Genomic DNA, 14392 nt, shown 5'->3' with positions numbered 1-14392 from the left:
ATCCATAAGTCTAAATATTCCTGTTACATTGCACAACCTTCAATGTTATGTCATAACTACGTAAAATAGGCGGCCCAAACTGTTGCATATACCCTGACTCTGCGTGCAATGAACGCAAGAGAAGTGACACAATTTCACCTGGTTAAAATTGCCTGCTAACCTGGATTTCTTTTAGCTAAATATGCAGGTTTAAAAATATATACTTCTGTGTATTGATTTCAAGAAATGCATTGATGTTTATGGTTAGATACACATTGGAGCAAGGACAGTCCTTTTTCGCGAATCGATTAATGCAACGCAGGACACGCTAGATAAACTAGTAATATCATCAACCATGTGTAGTTAACTAGTGATTATGATTGATTGATTGATTGTTTTTATAAGATAAGTTTAATGCTAGCTAGCAACTTACCTTGGCTTACTGTATTCGCGGCAGGCTCCTCGTGGAGTGCAATGAGAGGCAGGTGGTTAGAGCGTTGGACTAGTTAACTGTAAGGTTGCAAGATTGAATCCCCGAGCTGACAATGTAAAAATCTGTCATTCTGCCCCTGAACAAGGCAGTTAACCCAAGTTAACTGACTTGCCTAGTTAAATAAAGATGAAATAAAAACTAAAAAAATTGCCAAATCGGTGTCCAAAAATACCAATTTCTGATTGTTATGAAAAATGGAAATCGACCCCAAATTAATCAGCCATCCCGATTAATCGGTCGACCTCTAGTTTGGACCATGATAGTTTGTTGGTGATGTGGACACCAAGGAATATGAAACTCTCGACCCATTCCACTACAGCTTCGTCAATGTTAATGGGGGCCTGTACGGCCATCCTTTTCCTGTAGTCCACGATCAACTCCTTTGTCTTGCTCACATTGAGGGAGAGGTTGTTTACCTGGCACCACACTGCCAGGTCTCTGACCTCCTCCCTATAGGCTGTCTCGTCGTTGTCGGTGATCAGACCTACCACTGTTGTATCGTCAACAAACCTAATGATGGTGTTGGAGTCGTGCTTGGCCACGCAGTTGTGGGTGAACCGGGAGTACAGGAGGGGATTAAGCACGCACTCCTGAGGGGCCACATTGTTGAGGATCAGCGTGGCAGATGTGTTGTTGCCAAACCTTACCACTTGGGGGTGGCCCGTAAGGAAGTCCAAGATCCAGCTGCAGAGGGAGGTGTTTAGTCCCAGGGTCCTTAGCTTAGTGATGAGCTTTGTGGGCACTATGGTGTTGAATGCTGAGCTGTAGTCAGTGAACAGCATTCTCACATAGGTGTTCCTTTTATCCAGGTGGGAAAGGGCAGTGTGGAGTGCAATTGAGATTGCATCATCTGTGGATCTGTTGGGGTATGCGAATTGGAGTGGGTCTAGAGTTTCTGGCATGATGGTGTTGATGTGAGCCATGGCCAGCCTGTCAAAGCACTTCATGGTTACCAACGTGAGTGCTACTGGGCGGTAGTCATTTAGGCAGATTACCTTCACATTATTGGGCACAGGGACTATGGTGGTCTGCTTGAAACGTGGGTATTACAGACTCTGTCAGGGAGAGGTTGAAAATGTCAGGGAAGACAGTTGCCAGTTGGTCCGCACATGCTCTGAGTACACGCCCTGGTAATCCGGCTGGCCCCGCAGCCTTGTGAATGTTGGCCTCTTTAAAGGTCTTGCTCACATCGGCTACGGAGAGAGTGATCACACAGTCGTCCGGAACAACTGGTGCTCTCATCCATACTTCAATGTTGCTTGCTTGCCGAAACAGGCATAGAATGAATTTAGCTCGTCTTGTGGCTTGTGTCACTGGGAAGCTTGCGGCTGGGTTTCCCTTTGTAGTCTGTAATAGTTTTCAAGCCCTGTCGCATCCAAAGAGCATCAGAGCCGGTGTAGTAGGATTCAATCTTAGTCCTGTATTGACGCTTTGCCTGTTTTTATGGTTTGTTTGAGGGCATAGCAGGATTTCTTATAAGCGTCCCGCTCCTTGAAAACGGCAGCTCTAGCCTTTAGCGCGGTGCGGATGTTGATTGTAATCCATGGCTTCTGGTTGGGATATGTCACTGTGGGGACGACGTCGTCAATGCACGTGTTGATGAAGCAGGTGACTGAGGTGTTATACTCCTCAATGCCATTGGATGAATCACGGAACATATTCCAGTAGGTGTTAGCAAATCAGTCCTGTAGCGTAGCATCCGCATCAACTGACCACTACCGTATTGAGCGAGTCACTGGTGCTTGCTGCTTTAGTTTTTGCTTGTAAGCAGGAATCAAGAGGATAGAATTATAGTCAGATTTGCCAAATGGAGGGCGAGGGAGAGCTTCGTATGCGTCTCTGTGTGTGGATTAAAGGTGGTCTAGGTTTTATTTCTCCTCTGGTTGCACATGTGACATGCTGATGGAAATTAGGTAAAACTGATTTAAGTTTACCTGCATTAAAGTCTCTGGCCACTAGGAGCGCCGCTTCTGGATGAGCATTTTCTTGATTGCTTATGACTTTATAGCTTGTTGTATGCGGTCTTAGTGCCAGCAGCAGTTTGTGGTGGTAAATAGACAGCAACGAATAATATAGTTTAGAACTCTCTTGGTAAATAGTGTGGTATACAGCTTATCATGACGTACACTACCTCAGGCGAGCAATACCTCGAGACCTCCTTAATATTAGACATCACACACCAGCTGTTATTGACAAATAGACAAGACAGCAGCACCCCTCATCTTACCAGACATAGCTGTTCTGTCCTGCCGATTCACAGAAAACCCAGCTAACTGTATATTATCCGTGTCGTAGTTCAGCCACGACTTAGGATAGTCTCGACCATAGATCATCGAGTTTGTTTTCCAGTGATTGCACTTTGGCCAATAGAACCCATAGTAAAGGCGATTTACTTACTCGCTTACGAATCCTAACAAGGCACCCCGACCTACTCCTTTGGTATCTCTACCTTTTCTTCACGGTAATGATAGGGAGTGGGCCTGTTCTCCGGAAGCAGTACATCCTTCGTGTCGGACTCGTTAAAGTAAAAATGTAGTTAAGTTCAAGGTGAGTAATCGCTGTTATGATGTCCAGAAGCTCTTTTTGGTCATAAGAGCCAGTAGCAGCAACTTTATGTATAAAATAAAAAGTTACAAAAATGTGAAAATAGCACAGAAAATAGCACAGTAGGCTTCCCCTCCTGCCCCATTATTATTAACAAGTCACTTCATCAAATTTCTGCCCTGCTAGAGCTGCACGGGTCAACTGTAAGTGCTGTTATTGTGAAGTGGAAACGTCTAGGAGCAACAACGGCTCAGCCGCAAAGTGGAATGCCACACAAGCTCACAGAACGGGACCGCCGAGTGGTGAAGCGCGTAGTGCGTAAAAATTATCTGTCCCCGGTTGCAACACTTACTTCCGTGTTCCAAACTACCTCTGGAAGCAACGTCAGCACAAGAACTGTTCGTCGGGAGCTTCATGGCCCGAGCAAGCCAAAGATCACCATGCTCAATGCCAAGCGTCGGCTGGAGTGGTGTAAAGCTCACCGCCATTTGACTCTGGAGTAGAGGTCGACCGATTAATCGGAATGGCAGATTAACAAGTTTTCATAACAATCGGAAATCTGTATTTTTGGGCACCGATTTTGCCGATTTTAATTTTTTTAAATTCTTCTTCTTCTTTTTTTATACCTTTTTATTTAACTAGGCAAGTCAGTTAAGAACACATTCTTATTTTCAATGTCCTAGGAACGGTGGATAAACTGCCTTGTTCAGGGGCAGAACGACATATTGTCAGCTCGGGGATTCAATCTTGCAACCTTACAGTTAACTAGTCCAACGCTCTAACCACCTGCCTCTCATTGCACGCCACGAGGAGCCTGCCTGCCACGAGGAGCCTGCCTCACTCTGACTCTCGATTCATTTGTTTTAATCTTAACACAGCACATGCTGGAGGCAAATGAATTATTCCTGTGTTTTCTTCTGTCGATACCAGGGAAAATCTGTGTTATGCTCTGCATTTGTGACATTTCCCACTTGGATTAGGTAGAGATATGTGAAGAAAGAAGGATATTTGAAATAATTTGAAATCTTAATCTGTGCTCGATTAAACTTGCCTGGTTTAATAGAACAATAGAATAGTCCCAATCTTGCATTCCAGGTAGGCTAGAGCAAACACTCAAAGTATTTGAAAGATTTCAAATAGTATTTGAACCGAAGTCTGATTAGGTATCACGACCACCGTGCAATGCCGCAGTGCAGGAGGAAGATGACTTTATTGTCCAATGTTCATGAATGGCCAAGAGATATTAGTATTTTGCTGTATCCCAAACCCTTCGAAAGACACACAGTTTGGTGAGGGTGTACAGTAGCAGAGGGCAGCCATACTACAGCACCCCTGGAGGAGGAGCAGGAGGAGGTGGTGGTTTAGGAGAGGGGTAAAGGCTTAATCGGTGGCATGATCTAGTCATGCTCTCCTCTAGAGTGGAAAGTCACTGAACACTGAATCACTATGCTAAAGCGAAAACCCACCTCCGGAATTGAAATGGTTCCTCTTCTAGGTCTAAATGTTTAGGGAATGATTCACCAACATTGGCCCCGGATTCAAAATCTGGAACTAACAGTTGGTTGTTGAACTTGAAGGTGTTTTATTGAATTCCTCCTCAATTATACAATGCTCTGTACGGTTGTGGTTAGGGATTTCCCTCTGAGTTTCTTTGTGGGTCCATTGCCAACAGGGGGAGCTATTGTAGCTTGTTTTGAACCATGTGAAAATGTGAGACAGTGGCATTGTCTTTGTGGAAGGTATCCAGGGATTCCTTTTGAAAACAGGAGTCCAGATAAAGTAGATAACAGCTTCCAGTGCCAGTTCTTCACCATCTCTTTGTATGAAATCAAGAATGTAACAACAAAAGCTTTTGGAGTTTCTATCCATCCTATTGAAAAGCGATGGTATGTTTTATACATTTTACTGTTTCATTTTCCATTCCTGTCATTTGGAGAGAATGGCAGCTTGCAATAGGTGTGTAGGTACCATTTAGACGTGCACACACACACACACACACACACACACACACACACACACACACACACACACACACACACAGACACAGACACAGGTCTTTCTAATGTTCCTCCTCTTGAGGGACACCTACCAGTCTCAGCATTGTGTGCGTGTCAACGTGTACTGTGTTCACACAAAAACAAAAAGGGCTGACGATCCGGAAAGGCTAGGTCCTTTTTGAAGCGCTCTGTACTGGCACTGCTCCAGAGAGCGAACTCTAGCTCCTCCACTAAAATGAACTCATCACTTTCACAGCTGACTGTAGCTGCCGAGTCATGGGCCCACCCCGACCAAATCCCGCAGCAATTTACACCTTGTTTGTGTCCTGAATGGCACCCAATTGCCTACATAGTGCACTACTTTTAACCAGGCCCCATAGGGCAAAATTATTTTTTTGTTGTGAACTATAAAGGGAATATGGTGCCATTTGGGACATAGGCTTCATCTTTATCTCTGACTAGCCTACCACCCCTGACTACAATCTGACTACCATCTGCACCTGATAGGATATGAAGACGCATTACACTGGATTTAATAGTGCAAGGAAATGGGACAAATATGATAAAATCAACATATCCCCACATAACACGGTTATCATTTAATCTGGAGCTAATGAATTATGTCAGCTCTATTTATGACATTTCTGTCTGCAATGTTATGAACGTTTCACTCACTCGGGACACCTCTCCCTACATGGAAACACTTGAACAGAACATCAGTCATTGGACAACAGCAGGCCCTCAAATTCAGGAAGTATGCTTGTGATTGGAAAGTGTCTCTGTCATTCTCAGCTGGCCTGCGGGTGATTGGCTTCGGCCTTGGGCCTTCCCCTTTGGCTATGTTCTGACAGGCCGAGTCATGCCCGAGGCGGGTCCCAGACTCCCAGAGCTGTAGGACCTGCTAGGTTTCATTGATGCAGTGCTCTGTGTGGACTCCACAGTCCATGTTGGCACCGTTATTCTGTTGAAAATAGCATTCTGACACAAGTACTTTAGGTGCCAATATGGTTAGCTATCTCAAACAGTACCAGCCAAACTCTGAGCGGTCTCTGGCTTTTGGGCTGATCCTACACTCTCTGTCTTTCTCTTTTGCTCTCTCTCGCTCTCTCTCCTCTCTGTCTCTCCTGTCCTGCAGCACAGGACATCTTAGGCAACCAGAAGAATTCAATGCCAAGATATGATCTCTTGTTTGGGTTTGTTTCATCTGTGGATTTTACCGTGTATTTGATCAGTCTTAGGGAACCATTTGGAACTTAGATATCTCGTGCACTACTTTTGAACCTGTGGGCCCTGGTCAAAAGTAATGCACTAAATAAGGAATTGGGTGCCATTTGGAACATTACCTTACTACTCTCGTGGCAAGGGAGGGTTTGAATAAAGCATTATGTTTCTTAATTTAAACATAATTCTGGCTCCGTGCTGTTATTGCTGTAGAAAGTAGCCATTTTGAATTGTTTAGCCTATTTCTAAATTCTTATTTCTGTGCTCTTTGTTCAGTGTCTCACTAGCCTGCATATTCACCATTTCTCTCTAGATTCCAATGGATTTAATTTTTAGATATTTGACCTTCCAGTGGATTTTTATTTAGGTTCCAGTTTCTGCTGAGGAGAGCCAACTATGAATATGCACACCACCACACCTCCTCTGTTTGTGGTGATGATTCTAAACTTGACCTGTTTTGTGGGTGTTGTTCAATTGAGTGATAGTCACATAACTGATGCTCTAACTGTGCTGTGATGTCACACCCACAGGGCTTTCTGATTGGTGCACGGCCCCAAAATGCCTGCGAACCCATTGACCCGCCCCCTATTCGGGACAACCTCACTGGTGCCTTCATCGTGCTCATCAAGCGCTTCGACTGCAACTTTGACATCAAGGTAGGGTGCATCGCAATCACACAAACCTCCCCATGTGGTATATAATTTGTTGCCCCGAAGTTGCTAACTACGTACACAAGATAAGACATTTTGGCATCCGTCAAATGGTTAGGGTAATCTGATCCTAGATCTGTGGTTAAAGGTAGTTCCTACCTAAAGGCTCCCTTATGGTCTATAATGAAGTTGCCTGTAATTAAAAAATATATATATATTTTATTGAACCTTTATTTACTAAGCAAGTAAGTTAAGAACAAATTCTTATTTACAATGACGGCCTACCCCGGCCAAACCAGGACGATTGTGCGCTGCCCTATGGGACACCCTATCACAGCCGGATGTGATGCATCCTGGAATCGAACCAGGGACTCTCTTGCACTGAGATGCAGTGCTTTAGACCGCTGCGCCACTCGGGAGCCCTGAGTACTGATCCAAAGTCAGTTTCCTTTTTTACCTCCTGATGGAAATGGTTAGGGATGGGATTGGGAAAGCTGATCCTAGATCTATACTTAGGCACAACTTCTACCTCGAGCCCTTCTTACATGCAGCACCAGTACACAGGAAATAGCTGTTGCCCAGTCAGGACTTCCTGTGCTGGCACTAAACCATATCTCCCTCTTTCCAATCCCCCCTTCCCTCCCTTCGCTCATCCGGGTAGCCTAGTGGTTAGAGAGTTGGACTAGTAACCGGAAGGTTGCAAGTTCAAACCCCCGAGCTGACAAGGTACAAATCTGTCGTTCTGCCCCTGAACAGGCAGTTAACCCACTGTTCCTAGGCCGTCATTGAAAATAAGAATTTGTTCTTAACTGACTTGCCTAGTTAAATAAAGGTAAAATAAATAAAAAATCCCCTGCTTCTCTGGTTCGTCTACTGATGTGGTGCATTAACTGGGTGCCCTCAGCAGCTCGCTGCAGAAATGCAAAAGCATTGTTGTCGTTTTAACATGGTATGGAAAATACACCTTTACCTTGCGCCAACATCACAACCAAAGAGAGAGGAGGGCATGGTTCTTTCCCTTTATTAAGAAGGGGGAAAGCATAATTTGTTATTACCGAGTTACAACATTTTATGCATGGCAAATCCACGAAGACTTGAGTGTAGCGGGATATTAGGCCTATGTTCTTCTTCTCAGCAACAAAGGAGCCATTTTGTTTTTACGGTGCGGCACTCCGAAACGTCTCGACTCTAATGTGTCTGTCTGCGGAAAGTGTATGTGTGTGGCGTGCTCAAAGTCGAGAGGAGGAGTTGTTTTCCTAATAAATCCCAGGAGCTGTGGAGAGCACCACTCGATCCATCCAACCTTGAAGTGAGGCCGTGTGCAGCAAACAGGAGTAGAGAGAGGAAGTTAGGAATGGAGAAAGAGGGGGAAGTGGAAGGATACAAGGAGAGGGACAGTGCATTCGGAAAGTATTCAGACCCCTGGACTTTTCCACATTTTTTTACGTCACAGCCTTTTTCTAAAATGGATTAAATTGTTTTTTTCCCCTCATCAATCTACACACAATACCCCATAATCAGAGTTGGGGAGTAACGGATTACAAAAAAACGGTAACTATCTGTAAACAGATTACAGATACTTTTGAAAAACTAGATGATTACTTCGAGGATTACTTTTAATCCAAGCCTATGGAATTAAAGGGGGGCTTTTATTGCTCAATCTAATTAATTCTGATAAAAATTAATAAATCCATAGGTTTAATGGACACGCTTAAACTTGTATACTTTTGATAGACATGAAGGGGCAATCTGTAGTTGCTACATCAATTTTGGGATTTATACACTTTATTTATATATACATATCTCCATGGATTCTTGAAGAATAGTTTAACTGTCACACTCCATGAGAACCCAAAATATAAGCTTGTTTTACAGAAATAACAAACAATTATTTTTATATAATGGATGGTCTGTCCTTGCATCCATAGCTCTGTCTATTTATCTGAGAGTGGTTCATTTCTCCAGGCCCATCCCTCAGCTTTTTACCAAAACAGAGGCCTGGCGACCATTTTGTTATTGTTTCATCTGTGGATTTACCCTTTAAACAGCTGCATATTATCAAGACATCAAAGTGTCACCAACAAAAAGGCAACAATAGGCCTTTAGCAAATGCAGCATATGGCATTCATTTTTCACATGTAAATCACACTTTTCAGTAGTGCTCAAAGAATGCCATTGCTTGAGCTCCTAATTTATTTTTCAACTCCAATCAATGAGTCCAATCAGTCCTCCTCCATGAGAACAAAATCATAAACAACAGAGTAGGGCTGGATAATAAAGTCCTTAGCTTTGGGGTCATGCTCGGGTAAAACAATTTGGCTAATCTATACTTCCATATTTCCAAGTGGGGTATAACATTTATTGGAATGACTGGAATTCTGATAGGCTTTGGTTTTTTAATGTAAAGATATAATTTAATCGTATTATTATATGTAGTAGAAAGCGATGGGTTAGAGGAAGCCTACATATCCAGCCCATAAAGTCAAATTTAACATCCATATATGGCCAGCTATGTAAACTTTAACATTGATTTATCCTGCAATAGATTTGCAAAATTTTCTAAAACCTGTGTTTGCTTTGTCATTAAGGGGTATTGTATGTAGATTCATGAGAGAAAAAAACTATTTAATCCATCTTAGAATAAGACTGTAACGTAACAACGTGTGGAAAAAGTCGAGGGGTATGAATACTTTCCGAATGCACTATAAATGAGTGAAGAGTCTAGGCTAATGATAGAAGTATATATGGATTGATGGAGGGAAGAGGTGGAAGTGGGGGAGGGGGTATGAGATGTAAGGAGTAATGGATTCTATGATAGATGTCAAGAGAGATGGAAGAGAGTGAGTGGGAGAGAATGAAAGCTAGAGCGAGATTAATTGATTTGATCTCTAGAACAGGCAGTATGGCTGTAGTGTGTGGGGCTTTCTCTCCCTTGTCCCTCTCCTGCTCCATGCCTTATAAGGCCTTTCTGCATCACACACACACCACTCAGCGAGGTGTTCCCGAGGCAGGACTGAAACCGGATGCCCCCCTGCTCTCTCCAGCTCGCCATGCGTCAGCCAGAGACAAACACGCTAGCACACACACTAGGCCTGACCTCAGATCAGCCTGTTCCATGATACAAACTGAACCCCTTATCAGTCAGCATTACAGACAAACTGATCTAAGAACAGCCGATACCACACTCGGCCAGACATTGGATCACTTAAAGGGACAGTTCAGTCCCAAATCAAAGTCAGTTACTATCCCACTCTTCCCCTGGACCACAGAACAGCAGATGTCAAAGGTTTACAAAGCATTAGCAGAGAGTCTGGCTCTAAGATCTGATGTAGAATCAGTCCTTGAATTTCAACTCCTACCTATAGTCAAACAGCACAGAGCTACCGATCCTGACTCAGGATCAGCCAGACAGATGTGTTCTCTACAGCAGTTGAGTTACCGAAGAGCTGGGGAGGGACTGGCATGCGCAAGAGACTGCGTTCAGGAAAGGGCAGGGATATAATGTAGGGGGACGGACCTTAGGTTTGAGGAGGGGCGTGTGTGTGTGTGTGTGTGAGAGAGAGAGAGAGAATGGCTTAATGTCTTACGTTGGCCTCCAGGCTTTTGATTGACCATTAATAAATCTCCAATCAAGCAGGTGGGAGGGTACAGAAAAAGGAGATCCTTAAATACACTGCTCAAAAAATAAAGGGAACACTAAAATAACACATCCTAGATCTGAATGAATGAAATATTCTTATTAAATACTTTTTTCTTTACAGAGTTGAATGTGCTGACAACAAAATCACACAAAACGTATCAATGGAAATCAAATTTATCAACCCATGGAGGTCTGGATTTGGAGTCACACTCAAAATTAAAGTGGAAAACCACACTACAGGCTGATCCAACTTTGATGTAATGTCCTTAAAACAAGTCAAAATGAGGCTCAGTAGTGTGTGTGGCCTCCACGTGCCTGTATGACCTCCCTACAACGCCTGGGCATGCTCCTGATGAGGTGGCGGATGGTCTCCTGAGGGATCTCCTCCCAGACCTGGACTAAAGCATCCGCCAACTCCTGGACAGTCTGTGGTGCAACGTGGCGTTGGTGGATGAAGCGAGACATGATGTCCCAGATGTGCTCAATTGGATTCAGGTCTGGGGAACGGGCGGGCCAGTCCATAGCATCAATGTCTTCCTCTTGCAGGAACTGCTGACACACTCCAGCCACATGAGGTCTAGCATTGTCTTGCATTAGGAGGAACCCAGGGCCAACTGCACCAGCATATGGTCTCACAAGGGGTCTGAGGATCTCAACTCGGTACCTAATGGCAGTCAGGCTACCTCTGGCGAGCACATGGAGGGCTGTGCGGCCCCCCAAAGAAATGCCACCCCCCACCATGACTGACCCACCGCCAAACCGGTCATGCTGGAGGATGTTGCAGGTAGCAGAATGTTCTCCACGGCGTCTCCAGACTGTCACGTCTGTCACATGTGCTCAGTGTGAACCTGCTTCCATCTGTGAAGAGCACAGGGCGCCAGTGGCGAATTTGCCAATCTTGGTGTTCTCTGGCAAATGCCAAACGTCCTGCACGGTGTTGGGCTGTAAGCACAACCCCCACCTGTGGACGTCGGGCCCTCATACCACCCTCACGGAGTCTGTTTCTGACCGTTTGAGCAGACACATGCACATTTGTGGCCTGCTGGAGGTCATTTTGTAGGGCTCTGGCAGTGCTCCTTCTGTTCCTCCTTGCACAAAGGCGGAGGTAGCGTTCCTGCTGCTGGGTTGTTGCCCTCCTACGGCCTCCTCCACATCTCCTGATGTACTGGCCTGTCTTCTGGTAGCGCCTCCATGCTCTGGACACTACGCTGACAGACACAGCAAACCTTCTTGCCACAGCTCGCATTGATGTGCCATCCTGGATGAGCTGCACTACCTGAGCCACTTGTGTGGGTTGTAGACTCCGTCTCATGCTACCACTAGAGTGAAAGCACCGCCAGCATTCAAAAGTGACCAAAACATCAGCCAGGAAGCATAGGAACTGAGAAGTGGTCTGGTCACCACCTGCAGAACCACTCCTTTATTGGGGGTGTCTTGCTAATTGCCTACAACAGCATGTGACATTTATTGTCAATCAGTGTTGCTTCCTAAGTGGACAGTTTGATTTCACAGAAGTGTGATTGACTTGGAGTTACATTGTGTTGTTTAGGTGTTCCCTTTATTTTTTTGAGCAGTGTACAACCCCCGTCCACCCCCAAAGCTGTACAGCTCCCAGACTTTTAACAGAAGCTCAAATGTCAGAGAAACAAAGGAGGAATCCAGGAATCGATTTTGGCTCAAAATAGGGGAGCAGAGGGAGGTAAAAAAAATGGCTGGAAATGTTTCGCAGCATTTGTGGGTTTTTTTGCATTGCGCTAAACAGTACCGTGTGATCAAGTGAATGAAAACGGATTGTTTTTGAGTACCATCAGACATAATGGGAGATACAGTAATGCACGCTCTGTTGAGTGTCCGGGGCTGTCTGAGAGCTTGTGAGTGTTGGGTTTGATGTGCCGGGGAAGACATGCCACTCTGTGGGAGTGTGTGGTGGTGTGGGATGGGGAGCAAGAGAGCAGGTGATCAAGTGAGGGGACTTCTAGCGTTAATGGGTGAACTGGAGAGTGTACAGTGCATTTGGAAAGTAATTCAGTCCCCATCCCTTTATCCAAATGTTGTTATCTTACAGCCTTATAAGTATAATTTGCAAATAAATTCATAAAAAATCCTACAATGTGATTTTCTGGATTTTTTTTCTTCTCATTTTGAAGTGTACATATGATGAATTACAGGCCTCTCTCATCTTTCTAAGTGGGAGAACTTGCACAATTGGTGGCTGACTAAATTATTTTTTGCCCCACTGTACAGTTGAAGTCGGAAGTTTACATACACCTAGGTTGGAGTCATTAAAACTCGTTTTTCAACCACTCCACAAATTTCTGGTTAACAAACTATAGTTTTGGCAAGTCGGTTAGGACATATACTTTGTGCATGACACAAGTAATTTTTCCAACAATTGTTTACAGACAGATTATTTCACTGTATCACAATTCCAGTGGGTCAGAAGTTTACATACACTATGTTGACTGTGCCTTTAAACAGCTTGGAAAATTCCAGAAAATTATGTCATGGCTTTAGAAGCTTCTGATAGGCTAATTGACATCATTGGAGTCAATTGGAAGTGCACATGTGAATGTATTTCAAGGCCTACTTTCAAATTTAGTGCCTCTTTGGTTGACATCATGGGAAAATCAAAAGAAATCAGCCAAGACCTCAGGAAAACAATTGTGGACCTCCACAAGTCTGGTTCATCCTTGGGAGCAATTTCCAAATGCCTGAAGGTACCACGTTCATCAGTACAAACAATAGTACGCAAGTATAAACACCATGTGACCACGCAGCCGTCAAACCTCTCAGGAAGGAGACGCGTTCTGTCTCCTAGAGATGAACGTACTTTGGTGCGAAAAGTGCAAATCAATCCCAGAACAACAGCAAAGTATCTTGTGAAGATGCTAGAGGAAACGGATACAAAAGTATCTATTTCCACAGTAAAACGAGTCCTATATCGACATAACCTGAAAGGCCGCTCAGCAAGGAAGAAGCCACTGCTCCAAAACCGCCATAAAAAAGCCAAACAAAAAAATCCAGACTACGGTTTGCAACTGCACATGGGGACACAGAATGTCCTCTGGTTTGATGAAACAAAAATTGGAACTGTTTGGCCATAATGACCATCGTTATGTTTGGAGGAAAGGGGGGGGGCTTGCAAGTCGAAGAACACCATCCCAACCGTGAAGGACGGGGTTGGCAGCATCATGTTGTGGGGGTGCTTTGCTGCAGGAGGGACTGGTGCACTTCACAAAATAGATGGCATCACAAGGAAGGAAAATTATGTGGATATATTGAAGCAACATCTCAAGACATCAGTCAGCAAGTTAAAGCTTGGTCGCAAATGGGTCTTCCAAATGGACAATGACCCTAAGCATACTTCCAAAGTTGTGGCAAAAATGGCTTAAGACAACAAAGTCAAGGTATTGGAGTGGCCATCACACAGCCCTGACCTCAATCCTATAGAAATTTTGTTGGCAGAACTGAAAAAGCGTGTGCGAGCAAGGAGGCCTACAAGCCTGACTCATTACACCAACTCTGTCAGGAGGAATGGGCCAAAATTCACCCAACTTATTGTGGGAAGCTTGTGGAAGGCTACCCGAAACGTTTGAATCTACCAAATACTAATTGAGTGTATGTAACCTTCTGACTCACTGGGAATGTGATGAAAGAAATACAAGCTGAAATAGATCATTCTCTCTACTATTATTCTGACATTTCACATTCTTAAAAAGTGGTGATCCTAACTGACCTAAGACAGGGAATTTTTACTTGGATTAAATGTAAGGAATTGTGAAAAACTGAGTTTAAATGTATTTGGCTAAGGTGTAAGTAAACTTCCGACTTCAACTGTAAGTTTTCAGACCCTTTGCTATGTGACTCG

The 14392-nt window shown here is 44.2% G+C and overlaps 1 protein-coding gene across 3 annotated transcripts in view; it reads left to right on the top strand.

The window, feature by feature from the left end:
* Window positions 1-14392, top strand: part of LOC110524005 (E3 ubiquitin-protein ligase RNF13) — an 86035-nt gene that overhangs the window by 27527 nt on the left and 44116 nt on the right. For all 3 annotated transcript variants that reach the window (XM_021603269.2, XM_021603271.2, XM_021603270.2), the window contains one exon: window positions 6765-6890. In XM_021603269.2, coding sequence (XP_021458944.2) covers window positions 6765-6890 — 126 coding nt within the window. The remainder of the gene's footprint in view (window positions 1-6764; window positions 6891-14392) is intronic.

The sequence above is a fragment of the Oncorhynchus mykiss genome, chromosome 5, assembly GCF_013265735.2.
Source record: "Oncorhynchus mykiss isolate Arlee chromosome 5, USDA_OmykA_1.1, whole genome shotgun sequence".
NCBI lineage: Eukaryota > Metazoa > Chordata > Actinopteri > Salmoniformes > Salmonidae > Oncorhynchus > Oncorhynchus mykiss.
This window is presented reverse-complemented; position numbering and strand designations above follow the sequence as displayed.